At 52.9% G+C, this 19,539-nt stretch overlaps 1 protein-coding gene across 1 annotated transcript; it reads left to right on the forward strand.

Moving 5' to 3' along the window:
* Positions 1 to 40: 40 nt before the first annotated feature.
* On the forward strand, positions 41 to 19,278 carry MEIOSIN (meiosis initiator). The gene is made up of 13 exons (XM_019425964.2): positions 41 to 148; positions 6,173 to 6,263; positions 9,224 to 9,335; positions 10,799 to 10,933; positions 12,493 to 12,738; positions 13,464 to 13,572; positions 14,439 to 14,539; positions 14,996 to 15,151; positions 15,695 to 15,768; positions 16,630 to 16,794; positions 16,870 to 17,129; positions 17,936 to 18,025; positions 18,617 to 19,278. The coding sequence occupies exons 1-13, from the start codon at positions 78 to 80 to the stop codon at positions 18,780 to 18,782; spliced, it is 1,776 nt and encodes a 591-aa protein (XP_019281509.2). The 5' UTR covers positions 41 to 77; the 3' UTR covers positions 18,783 to 19,278.
* Positions 19,279 to 19,539: the final 261 nt, after the last annotated feature.

A 19,539-nucleotide genomic window follows, 5' to 3' on the forward strand; every position in this document is an offset into this window, starting at 1 on the left:
GCTGCCCACCTTGCTAGCCATTCCTCCTGGCATCCCAGAGGTCACTAATAATTCTTTCTTTTTTTCCCTCTTTGCAGATGTGGCATTCCAGTAGACACTTGTGTTCCCCTGAATGGCCCAGAGCCAGTCCCCTGGGTCCCAGTGAGAGGTAAGGGCTCTACCCTGTCTATCTCCCTTACAGCTTCGGCCACTCTCGTTGAATAATGACGATAATGTTTACTGAGCGTTTACTGTTTGTCAGACTCTCCCCTAAGCCCTTTGTTTGTATGATATTCTTTAATCCTTACGACTGCAGAAGGGAGTATGGGCGAATATTACCGCCATTTTCAAGATGAAAGAACTCTGAGGTGGTTGCCAAAGATCATCTCTGAGGCCCTTGCAGGCTTTGACCTTCTGAGTTTCTTAAACGCCCTCCTCCCTTTCTTTTTTTCCTGTATTCATTCATCCGGCAAACACCTATCAAGGGCCAGGAATCTCATAGAAGGGATTTTCACAGCAGATTGAGGGTTGGGTCGGTTTCTCCTTCCCTCCAAAGCCTGGCTAAAGAAAAGAGAGCCACAGCTCATCTTATCCCCATTGTCTCCCCAAATGACTTACTGTCCATCCATCTCTCCATTCATTTATTAACTCTAAAATTCAGCATCTGCTTTGTTCAGGTTCTTGACTTAGGTTCTGTGCTCAGAAGGAGCACTATGAAGAAAATGAAGAATGCCTTTCCTGCTGCCCATTCCTCCTGGAATCCCAGAGGTCACCAACAATGTATTCCCTTTTCCCCCTTTCTAGATGAGGGGAGGGTGTTGGTCATTGTATTAATAAAGGCTCTTAGTTGCAATTAACGGGAAACCTGCTGAAACCAGCTTAAGCATAAAAGGGTCATTGGTTCCTCATTGGGTCCTTTAAACAAAAAATTCAGGGGCATCCGGCTTGGCTGGGTCCAGGCAAGGAACCTGCCTCGCTTGCCTCTGCTGTTGCCCTCTGTTGCCTCCCTTCTTAAGCAGGCTCTCTCTTTGTGAGGGCAAGATGGCTTCCAGAAGCTCCAGAACCACATCCTGCCAGCCTGACAACCCCAGCAGGGAGTCTCTTTCTAGGACCCTTGATTCCGATTGGCCAAATCTGGGTTAGGACCCCAATCCCGAACCAATCACCGTGACTCTTCTTAGCTGGACCTTAGTTCTATGCTGCCGAGTGGAGGGGGAGGTTGGGTTTGACCTTTCTGGGCCACATAGACTGAGAGTGGGGGAGGGGTGGTTCCAAAGGAAATTATTACCAGACAAGGGGGATTAAATGTTCATCAACCAAAACCAACAGGTTTGCCAACCTTCCACCCCCTCCTTCAGCATCCTTTCTCCCTAGAAAATTCTGACAAATGACCGTTCACCTTCTATCTCGAACATTTTGTGAGCACTCTCAATGTGCCAGGTGTTATGCTCAACACCCTCCAGACAAGATAAAATTTTCTAGCCACCTCCATTTTATAAATTAGTTTAAAACAGCGTCAGATCAAAAATTTTTCCAAAGTCACACAGCAAGTGACAGAGCTGGGATTTCCATCTAGATCTGTCTTATTCAAAAGCTGGAGCTTATAACGAACTATTATGCTGCCTCCGGGCACTGCCCCCTGCTTTGTCCCACTTTGGGGCAGCTCTTACTCTTAAATGTCTGCACATTAGGATCTGGGCCTTAGTTTTCCTATATCTAATATGAGATATTTGGACTGGCTCTTCCAGCTCCCTTAAAATAAAAGAACTAGGGAGGGTTTAGCCTGATTAGCTCAGGGAAGAGGAAACCCAAGAAATAGAGTCATTTGCCATTTCAAAGGCTGAGGCCATCAGAAGACAGAAGGAACATCCATAAATTCAATAATTTTTTGTTGAACACTTACTTAGTGCTGGTCATTATTCTAGGAGCTGGGATATAGTCAGGGCAACACATGACTTTCATAGGCCCTAGGCCATTTGCCTTCTTGAACCCCTTCCTCCATTAAAAATGTATTTAAAATTTTTTTAATTTTTAAGAAGTTTTGTATTAAAACTTTTTTTTTATTTAATGTTTATGTATTTTTGAGAGAGACATGGAGCACGAGTGGAGGAGGGGAAGAGAGAAAGGGAGACACGGAATCCAAAGCAGGCTCCAGGCTCCAAGCTGTCAGCACAGAGCCCAACACAGCGCTCGAACTCACGGACCGTGAGATCATGACCTGAGCCGAAGTCGGACACTCAACCGACTGAGCCACCCAGGCGCCCCTTAAAAATTTTAATGTTTTATTTACTTTTGAGAGAGAGAGGGAAACACAGAATTCAAAGCAGGCTCCAGGCTCTGAGCTGTCAGCACAGAGCCTGACACGGGTCTCAAACTTACAGACTGAGAGATCATGACCTGAGTCAAAGTTGGATGCTTAACCGACTGAGCCACCCAGGCGCCCCCAAAAACATATTTTAAATATAGTTTACAACAACATCAGTATCGATTTTAAAAGAAATTAAAACATTTTTAGGGTGTTTGACTGGCTCACTCAGGGGAGCATGCAACATTTGAACTCAGGGTTTTGAGCTCAAGCCCTATATTGGGTGTAGAAATTACTTAAAAAACAAAATCTCCAAAGAAAAAAGAAAATATTTTCATGAGCCCTTAAAAGCGGCACCAGATTTATGTACTGTACTTACTGTACCTAATGGATAAGTCAGTGTGGGATATAACAATTAATAAAAAAGACCAAAATCCCTGCCCTGTGGTATTTATAATAAAGAAAGATTTCAGGTTCTGATAAATGATGTGGGGAGGTGACAAAGAATGTGTTTAGTTCGATCAGTTGGTCAGAAAAGGTCTCTCAGAGGGGGTCATATTTAAGCTAGGTGCTGAACACACCAGCCATACAACAATTAGGGCAAAAGAACATTCCAGGTGGAGGAATAGTAAAAGCCCTAAGGCAGAGAGAAACTTGGCGGTTTAGAGAAACGGAAAAAGGACCCATGTGGCTGCAGCTGGCCGGTTCCTGAAGCCCCAGAGGGCAGAGCTGGAATTAGCGGGTGAAAATTATAGACACTATGAGGAAAGAGTTTGTCTGAAACCCGAACCATCCAGTAAGGAAAGAGGCAGCCATGGGAGGAAGTGCCCGGAGCCCAGAGGCCCCTGGGGGCAGACCCCAGGTTACACCTATTCAGGACTACTGCTCACGAGATGCCAAGATTTTGTGATGCCTAGTCATCCTTTTTCTCCCTCTAAATTTTTTTTTCCTGGAACTTCTGTGTTTGCACACAGAAGGCTCTCTCGGTGCTTTGCAAAACCCCGAGTAAACACCCAGGGACTACATACAGTTGAAATGAAACTCTTTTTCCCAGACATGGTCAAATAACACCTTGAACTTAAATAGGCCTGGACACTTTTTTTCTTCCTTGCTTTCCTTCCTTGCTTCTCGCTGGGGCTTCCAGGGGCTCCTCTAGAACAGAAGGAAAGTGGTATGCAAAAAGTAAATATCAGGGCCCGACAGGACTTTAGAGGTCAGCCTAACCCAGTTTTCCTCCAAGGATATAGAACGCTAACACCCTAGCCCCTCAAAGTTGTGGTTTCTACCAGGAAGTAACTTGAGACCAGAGATTTGTTTTTCTTTTATTCCTCCATTCAGTTGACTAATATGCATAGTCTTCTATTTCATAGCAGTTTTGAGAGGGTACACTAATGATATCATCCCCTGTGTAAGGCCCTTTTATGGCTTCCTGTTGGTCTTCAGATAAGGGCAAAACTCTTCTGCACCATGAGCCTCTGAGACCCTGCCTCATCTGGCCCCTATCTTCTCTAGCCTTGTGTCACCCCACAAGACCCCTTGCTTTCTGTGGGCCAGGACACTGGCAGCTTTACTTCCTTTGAGTTCTCCATGCTTCCTCGTGCCACAGGGCCTTTGCACATGTTCCCTCTATCTGAAATGTTCTTGTTCTCTCTTCACCTACCCATCTCCACTCATCCTTCAGCACAGGTTTTGGCCAGGTTAACTTCCTCAGGGAAAACCTCCGATTAGATCAAAGACACCTGTTACAAGTTCTCCTAACACCAAGCAGGTGTCTTTGTCTCCATCAGGGCCAACTTCATGGGTGTGCAACTCATGCAGTTATAGAGCCCTGTGCTTGGCAGAGCCTGATTCTTGGTTTGATGCTCTGCTCTCACCATGTAGAAATTCTTAATTTTTGAAAAAGGGGCCCCACATTTTCATCTGCAAGGCTCTCCACCCCAGTAAGTTTTATAGCTGTTTCTGGTCCCAGTTGGAATTTTATGTTTGTTTGTGTGACAGTTTGATTAATGCCTTTATCCCTGAGTGTACTGTGGGCTCTAGAAGGAGCTGTATTTTGTTTTTTATACTTTTTAAATAAAGCTAACTTATTTTGAATGAGAGAGAGAGAGCAGGGGAGGGGCAGAGGGAGAGAATCCCCAGCAGGCTCCGCACTGTCAACATAGGTCCCGATGTGGGGCTTGAACCCACGAACCATGAGATCATGACCTGAGCTGCAGTCAGATGCTTAACCAACTGAGCCACCCAGGCGTCCCTTTGTTTATATACGTTTATCCCTATCACCTATCACCATTCCTGGCACATAGTAGGTGCCCAATAAGTAATTGCTAAGTGAATGAGTGAGAAAGATTCTTTAGAGCTCCAGAGTTTGGTTAGGGAGATAAGTGTGTGTCCCACACTACTCCCCCATCTCCTCGAGGGCAATGACCATGATTTCTCTCACCTTCCGTGGTGTCCAGCGCGGGGCCTGAAAAGGAGGAGGTGTTAGTTTGTGGATGTGTGAGTAGGAACTAAACATCTGGCTGTAATCAAGGGAGTGTTTTGGGCGTGGCCATGCTGCAGGTGACAAAGTGCTGTGGCCATTCAGAGCAAAGGAGGAAGGCAAGGGTGGTCGCCAGGGGCTGCCTGGGGCAGGTGGCAATTGAACTGAGCCCCAAGGAAGGTGAGACAAAGATGGGTGGAAACGGGGGGGGGATCTGGGCATTCAAAAGGAGTCATGGGAGTGGTGGCAATGGTGTGTAATTTGGGAGAGAGGCTCCATTGTCTTTGTGTCTCCATCTGTCAAGATTGGGGTGGAGGTGTGTATACAGGGATATGTGATGAATTATGGATTCAGGGATTAGATCCTGGAAGTTCTGCATCCCCCCAGGAGTCAGCTTCTGCCATGCCCTTATTTATTTATCTAGCAAAGATGTGCCGAGTTCCCACGACGTGCCAGACCCTGTTCTAGATGCTAGAGATACAGTGGTTCCCCCCTCCACCAGCTCTCAGCTCAGAGCAGGGCCCAGAGAAGTGCGTGAGCATGGGGCTGAGGGACCTTAGCAGAGGTATCCCACCTGTCCCGTGGAGTTAGAGTCACTTGATGGGGGGGAACCAAAGAAAGTAAGAGATGAGACCAGGATGGTCAGCAGAGCCAGGCCTAGAGGGGCATTATTTTTTTCTTTTAATGTTTATTTATTTTTGAGACAGAGAGAGACAGAGCATGAACAGGGGAGGGGCAGAGAGAGAGGGAGACACAGAATCTGAAACAGGCTCCAGGCTCTGAGCCGTCAGCACAGAGCCCGACGCGGGGCTCGAACTCACGGACCGTGAGATCATGACCTGAGCTGAAGTCGGACGCTCAACCGGCCAAGCCACCCAGGCGCCCCAGCCTTGAGGGGCATTATAAAAGCTGTGTTCAGAGTTTAAACTTGACCTTTAATAATAGGATGGCGTTGAGAGATTTGAAACACTTATTAGTCAAGTAACATATCGGGCTCTGTGCTGGGTGGCTTCACACACACTGATTTATTCAGTCCTATTGATGATCCTCTGAGCCTGAATGGATCTCCTCATTCCCACTGCACCGATGAGAAAACCGTGGGCAGATCTGGTTTTCAGAAAGATCACCCTGACTCTAGGAGACAGTATGGGCTGGAGGAGGCCAGACAGGAGGCCGGGAGAGCTAAGGGAATGTCAACATGTGGACCAGGCCAGGGGCTGGGGGTGGAGAGAAGGGATTGCAAGGGGAACGGGTGAGATTTGATGACCGAGGGGGTGAGGATTCTGTCTGGGGTGTCAGGGGCGGGGAGCTTCTCTGAGAAGGGGAACACTGAGACCAGTGGCTTGGGGGTCAGGGGCCAATTTCCATTTTGGCTGTCCTAACCCAAACCGGCTCTTGGCCCAAAACAGGAGGCAAAGGAAAAACCACACCAGCAAACTGCAGGAGCTGGCACTGCTGCTACCCATGGCCCTGAAGAAGGGTACCAAGAAGCTCACCAAGGTATGGGGACCGAGGGAGAGGAGGCGGACGTGGGAGGCAGATCTGAAAATATCAGTAACCAGCTTAGCCTCCCTCATGCTGGGACCCCTCGACAGGCCCTTTCAGGGACGGCGCCCTCGATGGGGCATTTCTGTGATCCCATGACCAGAAGACGGGTGGTGGCAGGGGTGGGGTCTGTTTTTGCAAAGGAGGCAGGGGAACCTGGGAGGGGAAAATCGGCAAAGAGCCTGGTAAAGGTCATCACTTTGGGACTCAAACAGCCATGGGTTTGAGCCCTTCAGCCCCCAAACGATAGGACTCTGGGCCGGGCGCTCAGCTTGTCAGCCTCTCCAGCATCATGCTTCTCAGCTGTAAAACAAGAAACAATAACATCTACTACCCAGCAATACTGTGAGGCCAAAATGACATAATAGCCACAACCAAATGTCGGTTCCCTCTCTGTGAGTCCCTTGTTTTGTGTCCTGTGGGCATCTCCTCCGCAAGGTAGAGATAGATAAGGCTTCTCTGGGCGTCCGCAGTGGCTCCTCAATAAAAGTATGCAGTGCTGAGCTGACACCTTGCTCCCGCCACTGGGAGCAACTTAATAAGGGACTCAAAGATCTGGAAGGCCTGGTGTGATGCTTTCTCGCTCTCGTTCCTCTCATTCCATCCTGTCATTCGTTCATTCATCAGCTGGTTGTGGAAAGACGGTTGGATGTCAGAAGCTGTTCTCGTCTCAACAAGGGGAGGCAAAGAAACTTGGGACCCATCCTCTGGGAACTCACAGAGTTCCCAGCATGAGTTCCCCATTGGCGGAACTCACCCCTCTGAAGCACAGAGGGGTCAAGGACACAGCTGGTTAATAGCAGAGAGAGAGAGTCAGGTTTGTGGCATTCCAAAGGCTCACCTCCTCAACGGTTCTGTCATTCAGTGCTCCATAGGTGTTTGTTGAATGAAAGAACGAGTAGATGAGTGAGTGCCTGAATTCCCTGAGTTGAGAATGTTACAGGACCATCTATCTTCCCTTCAGAAGGTCTCCGGGATTTGAACCTCTGCTGGTAGTCCCCATACTAACCTTCCTGAAGTATTGATCACTGAGCCTTTGGTCTTGGAGTCTGAATTGATGCCCAATTGCCTTCTGCATAAAAACAATACCAGTATGGGGCGCCTGGGTGGCTCAGTCGGTCGAGCATCCAACTTCGGCTTAGGTCATGATCTCACGGTTTGTGAGTTCTAGCCCATCAGGCTCTGTGCTGACAGCTCAGAGCCTGGAGCCTGCCTTGGATTCTGTGTGTCTCTCGCTCTCTGCCCCTCCCCCCCCCCAGAAATAAACACTAAAAAATGATACCAGTAATAAAAAACATTACATATTACTTTATAGTTCATAAACATTTTAGCTTAGTGAGTGCCAATCGCGTGCCAAGCCTGGTGTTGGAGATACCGTACCTGATCTTGAGAAACCCACAGTTCGGTTCTCAAAGTTAGAAAAGGTCCTCACTTAATCCTTTGAGAACCTGATGAAAGTGTTCTCACCCAAAGTGTATCAGGCTCTGTGCTGGGCAGTTTCACACACACTAGTTTATTCAGTCCTAACGATGATCCTCGGAGCCTATGTGAATATCCTCATTCCCACTGCACAGATGAGAAAACTGAGGCACAAAGAGGTAACGTGGCCTGCTCCCAATACCCAGCCAGGAAGTGGCACATGGGGCCCAGCTCCTTCCAAAGTAATACATAGTCTCCTGCCTGTGTCACACATATTCCTTAGTTAGATTACAGCTTCCTTCCGTGGATCAGGTCAGATCATTTCAGCGACCATCGGTGTTATATCTTCTGGAATGGTTTCACACATTTCCCTTTGTGGGATCGTGTTTCCTGATCTAGGGTTTGGAGGATTATTGCTAATGGTTTTGTTGTTATTCTAGGGATCAGTTCAATCCAAGAAATACTTGCTGGCATTCTTCCCTCTCCTCTTCCCCAGGCAAACCCCTGTCATTCTTCAGGTCTCCGTTTAAATGCTTTTTCAGACACTCAAGTCCACTTTCAGAATCTCTTGTTACACTCTTATTCGGAATGCTTATCACACGGTTGGTAATTTTGCATCATTTCTGAGTTTATTGAGGCCCACTGCCCTCCCTAGATTATAAATTCCAGGAAGGTAAACAGAAGTGTGTTGGTTCACCCCTGCATACCTGGCCCTCAGTGGGTAGTGGTCTGTTTGAGCTTCGTGCCTCCAATACCAACTTAGTCAGTACTTGGTGGCTGGCTGGCTGGCTGGCTGATGCCTGCTGGGCAGAAGGCATCATGCTCAGTGCTACGGGGGAGGTCAATCTTCAGCGAACACTGGCTAAGCTACCTCTTTATTCTGTGAGTGAGGGATACAGGAATCGCTTAGCTACAATCTCTACCCTCAACTAGTTCAAGGTCAATGAGAGAAAATAACGCATAAACAGGTAATTATAAAACAGGCCCAGGGTATTACAAGAATGCTGAGGAGGGACATCTGACCCAGCCTGGGTGAGAGGGGTCAGGGAGGTGGAAAGTTTCTGGAAGGGGAGACCACTGTGCTAAGTAAGGCTCAAAGGTGGAGAAGCCAGAGCAGGGGTCTGTGGGGAGCGGGGAGGGGGGCTTTGCAGGTAGAGAATACAGCATACGCGAAGGGTCAGGGGTGGAAAGCCAGATGGTGTGTGTTGAAAAACTGGGCCAGGAGGCAGGCAGACCCGGGTTCAGATCCCAGCACTGCCACTTCCTCTCTTTCACCTTAGCGTTAGCACTCTGAGCCTCAGTTTCCTTAGCTGTAACAGAAGTCTCCCTGAGCGGCAGCAAGGACTAAACAGCAGAATAGGAGCACCTCTGCCAGTGGAGGAATTGTTGGGGTGGGGAACGCGGTCCCAGAGCCTTTCTGTCTCTGGTCCCCAGTAGCCTCACACTGTCGTGGGACCCCACTCTGGTGCTCAGCCTTGTCTTTCTTTTGAGGGCAGAAGGAGATTCTCCTGCACGTCCTGCACTACATTCAGTACCTCCAGAAAAACATCGATGTGGCCAAGGCCTTGCTCAAATTCCACACCGCCAATGGGGAAGGCGGACTTGGGGGTAAGTAAGTTCAGTCCCCATCTCCCAACGCCTGCCACAGACCAAGAGCTGTGCTGCCGTCGGGGGCACCGAGTGAGTGACTTAGATGAGTCCAGGCCCTCCGGCCTCTCAGAGCCTGGCCGAGGGGACAGAGACAGAGAGATGCGTGTGATGCTGTGAACTTAGGGGCATCTGGGAAGACTGTGGCGGGGAGGGGCCTTGCGACTGGGCCTTGGAGGATAGGGGCAGGGGGACCCCACCAGGCAGAAGCAGCAATGGGCGTGTATGAGGAGACACCTGTGGAAGGTCTGGGACAGGCCAGCAGCGGGCACGCTTGGAGGGACCGCGTAACATCAAGATGACGCGCGAGGTTCTTGAACCGGATCCTGACGCGGACACAGGTCTCGGGACCTCAGCCTCTCAATGCCTCAGTTTCCACGGCTGCAAAATACTAGCACAGTTGAGCCTGGACTAACATGGGTTTGAACCGCATGGACTCACCTCTACACAGGCACTTCGGGAGAAATATCGTATGGAACTGTAAATGGTATTTTCTCTTCCTTACGGTTTTTTAACATTTTCTTTTCTCTAGTTCACTTTGTGGTAAGAGTTCAGTAGATAACACATATAATATGCAAAATATATGTGAGTCAACTGTTTATGTTATTGGTCAGGCTTCTGGTCGGCAATAGGCTATTAGTAGTGAAGTTCTAGCGCAGGGGGATGGGCGCCCCTAACCCTGCTTGTTCAGGGGCCACCTGTACTTCCTTCCTGTGTTCGTCATGAGGCTTAAGTGAGTTAATACACATAGAAAGTGTCACACGGTGCCTGGAACAAGCCGCTTGTTCCCCGTGTGCCGGGTGCCGTCCTTGTTTCCGGCATAAAAAATCCACGGGCCACAGTGAGAGGAGGTGAGGTGAGGGTCCAAGACCCTGAAGGGCTTTGAGCCAGGGAAAGCCAGGATCAGATTTTTTTTTTTTTTTTTTTTTGGAAGACGAGCCTGACATCTAGTGTGTGGGATTGGGTATTAAATGAGAAACTGGAGTCAGGGAGGTCAGCGAAGAGGCCTTTAGGAGTGATCTGGACAGGATGACCGGACAGACCGAGCTAGCACTGAGGGTGAGGCTGTAGACAGAAGTGGTACATTTGGGAGATGCTAACAAAGGACAGTTGAGAGGGCTGATAGGCCCCAGGCAAGCCAGGGTGGGCAGCGGAGTCTTCACTGCCCTGAGGAAGGTAGGAGGAGGCATTGGTTGGGGATGAGGCCTACGGGGAAGCATTTGGGAAGCGCTGAGCCTGTCTTCCCTCTTGGCAGAGGCCCAGGATGGCCCTGGGGACACCTGACTTCTCGCCCTGTACCTCTACTGCCTGGATGTGCAGCCTCACAGCCATCCATCCGATCTCTTCCCAGGAGCTCAGTTTCCGCACTTGTAAAGTCAGCTGGTTGGGGCCATCCGACCTGACTCTTTCTCCGTCCTGTGCAGGGCTGGTTCGGAACCCGGCCGTGGGCCCAGCAAAGCTGAGACGCTCCACCCCTTCGCGCTCCCCACACTGGAGGAAGTCCCGTCTCCAGGGAGGCTGCCGGAAACCTCGGAAGAAGAAACTGACCGGATCGTCAGGTACAAGTGAGGCTAGACAGGAAGCCAGGTCACTGGGAGCAGAGCTCCTTCCCCAGAGCCGTTCTTACTCCGGGGAGGCCCAGGCAGCAACCCAGAGCCCCTGACCAGGCTTTACAGTGAGACAGACCCACCTGGTTCAACTCCCAACCCCTGGAGCGGTTACTTTCCTCCTCCGAGCCTCAGCTTCCCGGTCTGGAAATTGTAGTACCTGCCACTGGGTGGTGTTAAGGATGAGCCTGTGTACACACCCCTCGAGCAATGCTGAGTGGAGAGGCACATGGTCAGCGCTCAGTGAGTGGAAGCTGCTGTTAGCACGTAGTCTTTACACCCAGTCATGCATCCTGGGCCAGGACATCAGGGAGCGCGGGGTGATGGAAAGACCCAAGTGTGGAAAGCAAGCATCCTAGGGCTGGCCTCAGCCTTGCTACTCACTCGCTATGTGTCCCTTCCCCTCCACATGCCTCAGTTTACATGTTTTTATTTTTTATTTTTTATTTTTTATATTTTTTGAAAAAAAAATTTTTTTTAACGTTTATTTTTGAGACAGAGAGAGACAGAGCATGAATGGGGGAGGGTCAGAGAGAGGGAGACACAGAATCTGAAACAGGCTCCAGGCTCTGAGCTGTCAGCACAGAGCCTGACGCGGGACTTGAACTCATGGACCACGAGATCATGACCTGAGCTGAAGTCGGCCGCTTAACCGACTGAGCCACCCAGGCGCCCCAGTTTACATGTTTTTAAAATGGGACTTGTACCTAAACAATGATTTCCAGTCTCGGCTGCATATCTAATTGAATCATCCAGGGTACTTTTAAAAATGCTTATCCCTGGGGCACCTGGGTGGCTCAGTTGGTTAAGCATCTAACTTCAGCTCAGGTCATGATCTCACAGTTTGTGAGTTCAAGCCCTACTTCGGGTGAGCTCGTGCCCCGCTTCAGGTGAGCCCCGCTTCTCTCTCTCTTCCCCACATAGGATTCTCGCTCTAGCTTTCCCTCTCTCTCTCTCTCCACCACTCACTTACTTGTGCCCTCTCTCTCTCTCAAAAAAAAAAAAAAAAGAAAAAAAGAAAAAAAAAAAGCCCAATGCCTGTCCCTGGGGCTCCTGGGTGGCTCAGTCAGTTAAAGGTCAGACTCTTAGTTTTGGCTCAGGTCATGATCTCCTGGTTCGTGAGTTTGATCCCCACATCAGGCTCTGTGTTGACAATGCAGAGCCTGGTTGGGATTCTCTCTCTCTGCCCCTCCCTTACTCGTGCTTTCGCTCTCTCTTGAAGTAAATAAATAAACTTTAAAAAAAATGCCTATCTCTGCGCCTCATACATACCCTGAAATTCAAATTCCAGTGGTCTGGGGTGGAACCTGGGCATCAGTATTTTTCCAGACCTCACAAGATGATTCTAACGTGTGGGCAGGGGAAGGGAGCCTACGTTGAGCTGATCTCCAACTGAGGCCCAGGCTTACCTGGGCAAAGCTTTGAATAGGTTGTGGGACCCAGAGCGAAGATAGCCCCCCATCTGAGCCATATTCTGGCCCCCTCTGACGCCTGTCTCTCTGCTCCCCCAGAACGCCAGACCCGGGCCCAGAAGCCTCGCCGCTGCCTGGCCCTGGACAAGCCTGAGAAGTGGGTAACCCCATCCCCAGAGCAGCAAGGAGGAAATGTGGGGAGGACCACCACTCCTTCAAGATGCACCACCTCCAGCAATCACCCCAAAGCTGCATCGGCCCTGCCTCAAGATGACAGAAAGGGAGGAAGGTCCCGGCTGACGTTGCTGGACATGGCTGAGAACAGCATCCACTGTGACATCTCAAGTTGGTCTCCTTCCTCACTGTTATCTTAGCCGGTTATTTATACACTGCTTGTCAGGTACCAGCAATGTCCTGAGTCCGGTCCCAGTAGCTGGGGACTCCATGGTGCACAAGAGAGACGCTGTCTCAGGCCTCTTTCCCTGTTCTCTTTTCTTCTCAGGCTCTGTTGTGGGACAGCCTCAGTGTGGCCCTCATGTGAGGCTGTGGGTCACAGAACTGGGGGAGGGCAGGCGGTCGCTCTCGTGACTCTGGTCCGTGTGCCAGGTTGAAAAGTTGCAGACACACACCCAGCAGGGAGCCAGGCGAGAAAGGGGTGCTTGGAAGGCAAGGCCCTGAGCTGTTCTATCCCCTCTGTTCACTTAACTGTGAAAGGCTTGTAAAAATGGCGCCTTTCAGCCCAGGGCTGCCGACTGCCACGTAAAATGTCTAAAACCTCGCTGGCACGGTAAGCACTCTGTCCTTGTCTTTGCTATCGTCATTTTCATCGACACTATTCCACTTCAGGATTTTAGCTCCCTTCCAGCTTCTGAGAAAGAGGTAGGGTTCCAGAAACCCAGGGGTCATTCGGGTTGTCCTGGAGCCTCACGCAGAGGCCCCGCAGCCTGAGGTCTTGCTAGGATCTGGGCGGGAGAGGCTGTAGCAGGCCCCGGCACCTCTGCATCCCTGTGTCTGTGAGTCCCAGGAGGTGTTCCAGTCACAGGAGTAAGCATCCCGACTTGCCCCCGTAGGCTGCTGTTGCAGAGTCAGTGCCCAGGGTAATGGGCCCTACCTTGCCTTCAAGGCCCAACAAGGGGCCGAGGGGATCCATTTTCTCAACAGGACACAGCCCTGTCCCAGGTAAGGGAACCCCAAGGGCTCTGAGTGGGGGAGGCTGAGGTGTGTGGTCTGGAATGGCTGAGGGGCAGTGAGAAGCGAGGTTGATTTACATCCTCGCTGGTATCTGTGGAGAGAGTACCTCTGTGGGCCTAGCTTGGTGCAGGCGGTTGAGGCTCCAAGGAGGGCCCTGCTTCCGGTCTGCCGGACCAGGGCTGCAGCCCCTCACCAGCCTCCCTGCCTCCTGCCTCACCCCTTCCAGCCCGTCCTCCCTAGTTGCCTGACTGACTTCTCTAACCACAGACTGTGGTCACATCAGCTCATGGCTTTAAGGCCTCCCTCAGTGCCCATGGGGAAGAGCCAGATAGAACTTCCCCGGCCCTGGTTCATCCTGCCAGCCCTCTCTGTTGCCCCTCGCCCATGAATCTTACCCTTAACACCACGAAATATGTGGCACTCCACAGGAGCCACACTCTTGCCGCCTCTGGGCTTTTCACCCTCTGATCCCTCTTCCCGGCAAGCCTGTTTCCCTCATCCCCCTAGAAAGCCTCCACCCTTCCGGCTGACCTCAGTGTGGTCCTCCCTCCTGCCTTGTCCACCTTCTCTGTCCTCCTGGAACGCCACCCATCACGGCCCTGCCCCCTGTGTCACCAGCACCCCATGACACCTGCCTCTCCTCACAATCTGAAGCCCCTTGAGGGCAGGCGCCTCAGCTGATTAAGCTTCTGGCCCGCCCCGCCCCCCCCCCCAGCAGCCAGCACAAAGCGACCCCCATCTTCAATCACAGTGGGTGACACCAAGACGCCCCAGGGAGAAACGGCTCTCCCCAGGTCACATGCAGCTCCCAGCCCAGGGCTCCGGGTCTGCCTCTTGAATTCTACCTCTTGCAGACAGAAGATGGTGTTCTACGATTCCAGCGAGGAAGTGGACAAGGAGTCCCCAGATGCTGACCCTTGGCTTCCTGCCTGGACCCCAGAGGGCAGCCCCCATGGTGACTGGATCTGTCTGTCCTCCCTGTAGGCTAGTGTGGGGGCCGTCCTTGGTCGTTTCCTCCTGAGGCCTACTGGCGGGGAGGAGACCAGGACTGCTGCTGCGGGCAGGGCCACGTAAGCTTACCTGCTATCGCTGAGCCATCGGTTGCTATGGCAGACGTTAGTAATCAACCATCATTCTTTCTGTTGAGCCCAGAGACTGCCTCAGAATCTTTCTTAACGCAGAGCTCCGGGGAGCTACAATCAATCTATCATATTTGGCACACCAGATATTGATGGTTTCGGATTTGGCCATCCACAGCATCATGCCGGGCATCTTGTCTCTTAATTTCCTCTCCCAAGCGCTCCAAGTGAGCGATCGGCAGAGTCACCTTTCCCAGTGCCCAGCACCACCTCCTCGAAGCCAGCTGCTGTGCGGGGCTGACACATCCTCAAGCCTGATGCTTCCTTTTCAGGGAGCTCGCTGGCCTTGGGGCCTCCCCAGGTTAACAGCTGGGCTGTGACAGGCCACCCGAGTGAGATCCTCGGGCTCAGCCCCTCCCTCTTCAGCTCCCCAGGAAACACGCTGCCAGAACAGATCCTGGAGGATGGTACTGAGTACCTGATGCAAGGTGAGCGCCCAGGGCTAGATGTGACGCTTGGTTCATTCAGAAAACATTCAGTGAGGGCCGCCTGGGTGGCTCAGCTGGTGAAGTGTCTGACTTTTGATCTCAGCTCAGGTCTTGATCTCAGGGTTGGGAGTTCAGGCCCCACATTGGGCTCCACGCTGGGTGTCGAAGCCTACTTGAAAGAAAAAAAAGAAAGAAAGAAAGAAAACATACGGTGATGCCCACCAAGTGTGCTGCCCTGTGCTCGGCAGAACTGGGTCCCAGGGGTGAATCCCATCCAGGCCCTGCCTCGAGAAGCCCACAGCCTCGTGGGGAAGCAGCCCAGGCCAGTGTGGTGAGGAGAAGGCTCCAGGAGCCTGCGGTGGGGACCCACTCACTCGGCTCAGGTTGGAGGTGCCCCAGGGGAGCTGGCCTGCGAGCTGGATTTGGACCTGGGACAGGAGATCCCAGAACAGAAATCTAGAGAAGGGCACTGAGGCTCTCCGGCCGGCCCTGCGAGGGAGGCATTTCCATTCCAGCCCCCGCCCTGGTCTCCCTCCCTGACAGGTCTGTTTGAAGAAGTGTTCCTAGATCCTGAGTCTCCACTCCCCGATGGCTTGCTTGGGGTGCCACAGAACAAGGTAGGCATCTGTCCGCAGACACGTCCATCCTTCTTTCCGCACGTGTCACTCACCTGTTTCGTTTACTCCTCCGTCTCCTCTACCGTTAAGCCGCCTTCCCCCACCCACTCACCATCCACCTGCTCACCCTTCTCCTCGTCTTTCCAGAGATTCATCTACCGTCTGTGCCCTCGTCTGTCCGTCCTTATCCTTTGAACATTCACTGCTGGCCACCAGGCACCCCACTCCGTGCTGGGCATTTGGAATAAACTAGACACAAAGGATAAGAGCTAAAAGCTGCCAGGTGCCCGTAAGAGACCCCACGTAATTTTACAATTGCTCTGTGAGGTGGGGTCTCTTGTGACCCGTATTCAACAGATGAGGAAACTAAAAACGGCAGACTGAGCTCAGGAATCTTCAGCTGGAAAGAGGACCCCCCACACACACACCAGGCCCCAAGGCCCTCCACTCACCCAGCTGGTCCCCAGACAAGTGTTCCTTCGTGTGGGAGGCGGCCCCCTGCCTCAGCGAGTAACTGAATCACAGCATAGACACCTTTGGCGGAGCTCCTAGTAAGCGCCGGGCACTGTGGTGGGTGCTTCTCGGCCCTGTGAGGCACGTGTAGTGACCGCCATTCTGTGGGCAAGCCTGATGCTCGGAGAAGCTACGCCTTGCCCAGGACACAACGGCTGCTGAATTGATGGCGTCGAGAGCTATTGCCCCGGAGGACCTGAGCCCCACCCAGCCCCTCTCTGACCTGCTGTGGGAACTTGGGAACATTTGCCTACATGTCCAGGAGGTGTTTGGACCAGGGAGTCTTAAATTTGAGCTGGGACACTGCGGTCTCCCCCACATCTCCCGTCTTTCTCCCTCACTCCCCAGGAGACACCCTCTGAGGCTCCCAAGGACCCCCCCGACTCCCACAGCCTGTGCCAGTCCTCTGTCTCGCTGGACCACTGCTACCTGTCGCTGAGCGAGAACAGCAATGCGCCGTCCAGCTCCAGCTCTGAGAACACGGACGAAGAGTCGGTGTGGAGGCAGCTAGAGGTGAAGGGGGGACAGCCATCGGAGGGGTCGGTCCCATGTCTCTGGCCCACTCTCACCTCCCTGTCCCCTGCCCAGGACGATGAGGCCAACCCCGAGCGCCTGCAGTCCTCCAGCGATGAGGACGGAGACTACACATGGACCCCCACCAGGCGGGCCGCGACCCAGCCCTCTGCCGGGAGAAAGGCCAGGAAGGGCCGGGCGGGCAAGGGCCAGGTGGGCAGGGGCCAGGCGAAGCCCAAGGAGAACAAGAAACCCCCCTGCCCTACCCAGATGAAGAAAAAGTGTGTCAATGGCTTCATCATGTTCTGCAGGATGAACCGGAAACAGTACATCCGGTGGGTGGGGGTCCTTTGGGGCCCTGGGTGGGGCCTGACCTGCACTGTCCACCCGCCCCCTGCCCCCAGAGTGCGTCGTCCCTGCTGTCTGACACATTTGCCCCTTCCAGAAAGGACCCAGTGACCCTTCCTCGGCCAGACTCCCCACCCCCCGCCCTGCCCCCCCAGCATCTAACTGGGTCCCACTGCCTTGGTCAAAGCCTGCGAATTATAAGCAGTGAAACCCGACCCACACTTAAAGAAAAAGACAATTGGCTTATATAACCTGACGGAAGGGGAGAACGCGATTGCTTCAGGTGCCGCTGGGCCTAGGGCTCAGACGTTGCTGTCTGGAAGTTTTGTCCCCATCTCCTACTTGGCTCCTCTGGGTTGGCTTTGTCCTTCAGCACTCAGGGTGGGGTCAGTGCAGGGTCACACCAAGCAACCTGGTGGGAGGAGAGCTCCTTGTTTCTAATGTTTCCGGCAAAAGTTCTCGGGGCTCACCTGCTAGATCAGTCACCCAGCCCTGACAGCGGAGGGTGGGGAGGCCCCCCGATCCACAACGGGGAGACGGTGCCCTGACAGGAAGATCCAGGTGCTGGTACCGGAGCAGCAGATACAGGTCCTCCGCACGTCCCAAGACACGGTGTCCCCTTCCCAACAACCATTTAGTCCCACTCCCTTTTCTGACAACTGAGCCCCAGAGGGTGTGTTCTGAGGCTTTTCAGGCCAACGCGGATGGGAAAGCCAGGACCCTGAGAGGGCAGGGAAACCTCCTTCACGGGCTCCCCCGAAGGCCTCTCCTGACCTCCTCCCTCCTGTCCCAGAGCCTGCCCTGGGACCGCATCCACGGCTGCCACCAAGGAGCTGGCCCAACTGTGGCGGGTGATGACCCAGCAGGAGCGCAGACCATACTGGTGAGGAGCCCCTGCCCGGAGCCGAGGGCCCTCCCTGCTCCCTACTGCTGCTCTGTTTCCCAGAGCCTCCAGCTTCATGGTATCGGAGGCAGGCTGGAGCTGACTGGGGTGCAAGAGTTGGGTGTTGCAAATGCCTAGGAACGTGTTAGGGGGTGATGGGTAGAGAAGGGCCCTACCTCGCAGCTTAGAAGGGCAAATAGCGGGCTGTGGACCCCCTTCTGCCCTTGTTGCCACAGGGAGCTTCTCAGAGCAGGAAGCTGACTCTTATCGCCCTGTCACTAGGCCTCCTCCCTGCCTCCCCCTCTCTGCCACCCTCTCCTGTCTAACATCAGAGCTGTCACCTGCCCCTTTCTCACTGGCCCCTGAAACACATGACATGTCTGTGCACGGTTTTTAACACCTCATGGGAGTCTGAGGCTCCAGCGAAGAGCCCTTGACTCTTTCCATCGCACAGACCTGGACTTGGAGGCCCAGAGGTTGGCCTGATGGGGCCAAACAAGGCTCCCGTCTCCCCCCTCAGCCAGGCTCTGGGCCCGGGGAGGTGGGACGGGGAACAGGGAAGGAATGACAGATCTGCCTCCTCTCCCCCAGCGTCAAAGCGCGCAGGTTCAGCCTCCAGCACAACCGGATCGTGAAGCAGGACAGTTCCAGCAGCGACGACGAAGACTGGGGGACCCCCAAGCCCTTCTACCAGCTGCTGGCTGAGAAGGCCCGCTCTTCCTCAGATCTGGCTTCTCTGCTGCCCCCTCACAACTGAGAGGGTAACCCTGCTTCGCCTCTCCTCTCCTCTCCTCCCCTCCCCCGCCCATCTCACAGCTCCCACAGCTATGGATGGTTTGCAATGAGGAGCCAGGACAAAGCGGTTGTCCCCTCCTGGGCCTCAACCCTCCTCGAGCAGGTCCCTTGGCCAGTTCCTGTGCGGCTGGGAGGGGACGTATTTATTGACCCTGATGCTTTATGAGTTTGCCTCCTCGTACTAGGGCGGCCTGAACTGTGCCTGCCCGCAGTCCACTGCCCTTCCCTCACCCCCTTTCTAGCCAGTATATCCTGGGAGCTGCAGGGTGGGAGGAAGCCCTGAATGAAATGCAGTAAGGTAAAGTCTACACGGAGGGTCTCGCCCTGCCCTTCCTTTGCCCACCCCAGAATCCAATGGTTTCAACCCCGTTCATTCTTGCCTCACCCCACACCTCCCTCCCCTGTTCTATTTATAGACTATTTATTGTTCTCCACAAAATAAAGTAAGTGGAACCCTTGTTACCAGCAAGAAAGACAAGGGAGGCTCCTTTGGCCCCCTGGCTTCCTCAACGCTGGGTGGGAGGTGCTCCTTCTGCAGGATCTAGAGGCCCCGAGGCCTGCAGTTTGAGAAACACCCTGCCCACACCTTCCCAAGCAGCACCACGGAGCTAAACTCCCCCCCGCCCGCCCCCCCCCCCCACCCCCGTCCTCACCAGGGAGCAACAGTGAGAAAGCCAGAAGCTCAGGTGGGGCTTTTTAGAGTTCAGCTTTTCCTTTGA

This window comes from Panthera pardus, unplaced genomic scaffold (genome assembly GCF_024362965.1).
Source record: "Panthera pardus isolate Hobbes unplaced genomic scaffold, ASM2436296v1 HiC_scaffold_18, whole genome shotgun sequence".
Taxonomy (NCBI): Eukaryota; Metazoa; Chordata; class Mammalia; order Carnivora; family Felidae; genus Panthera; species Panthera pardus.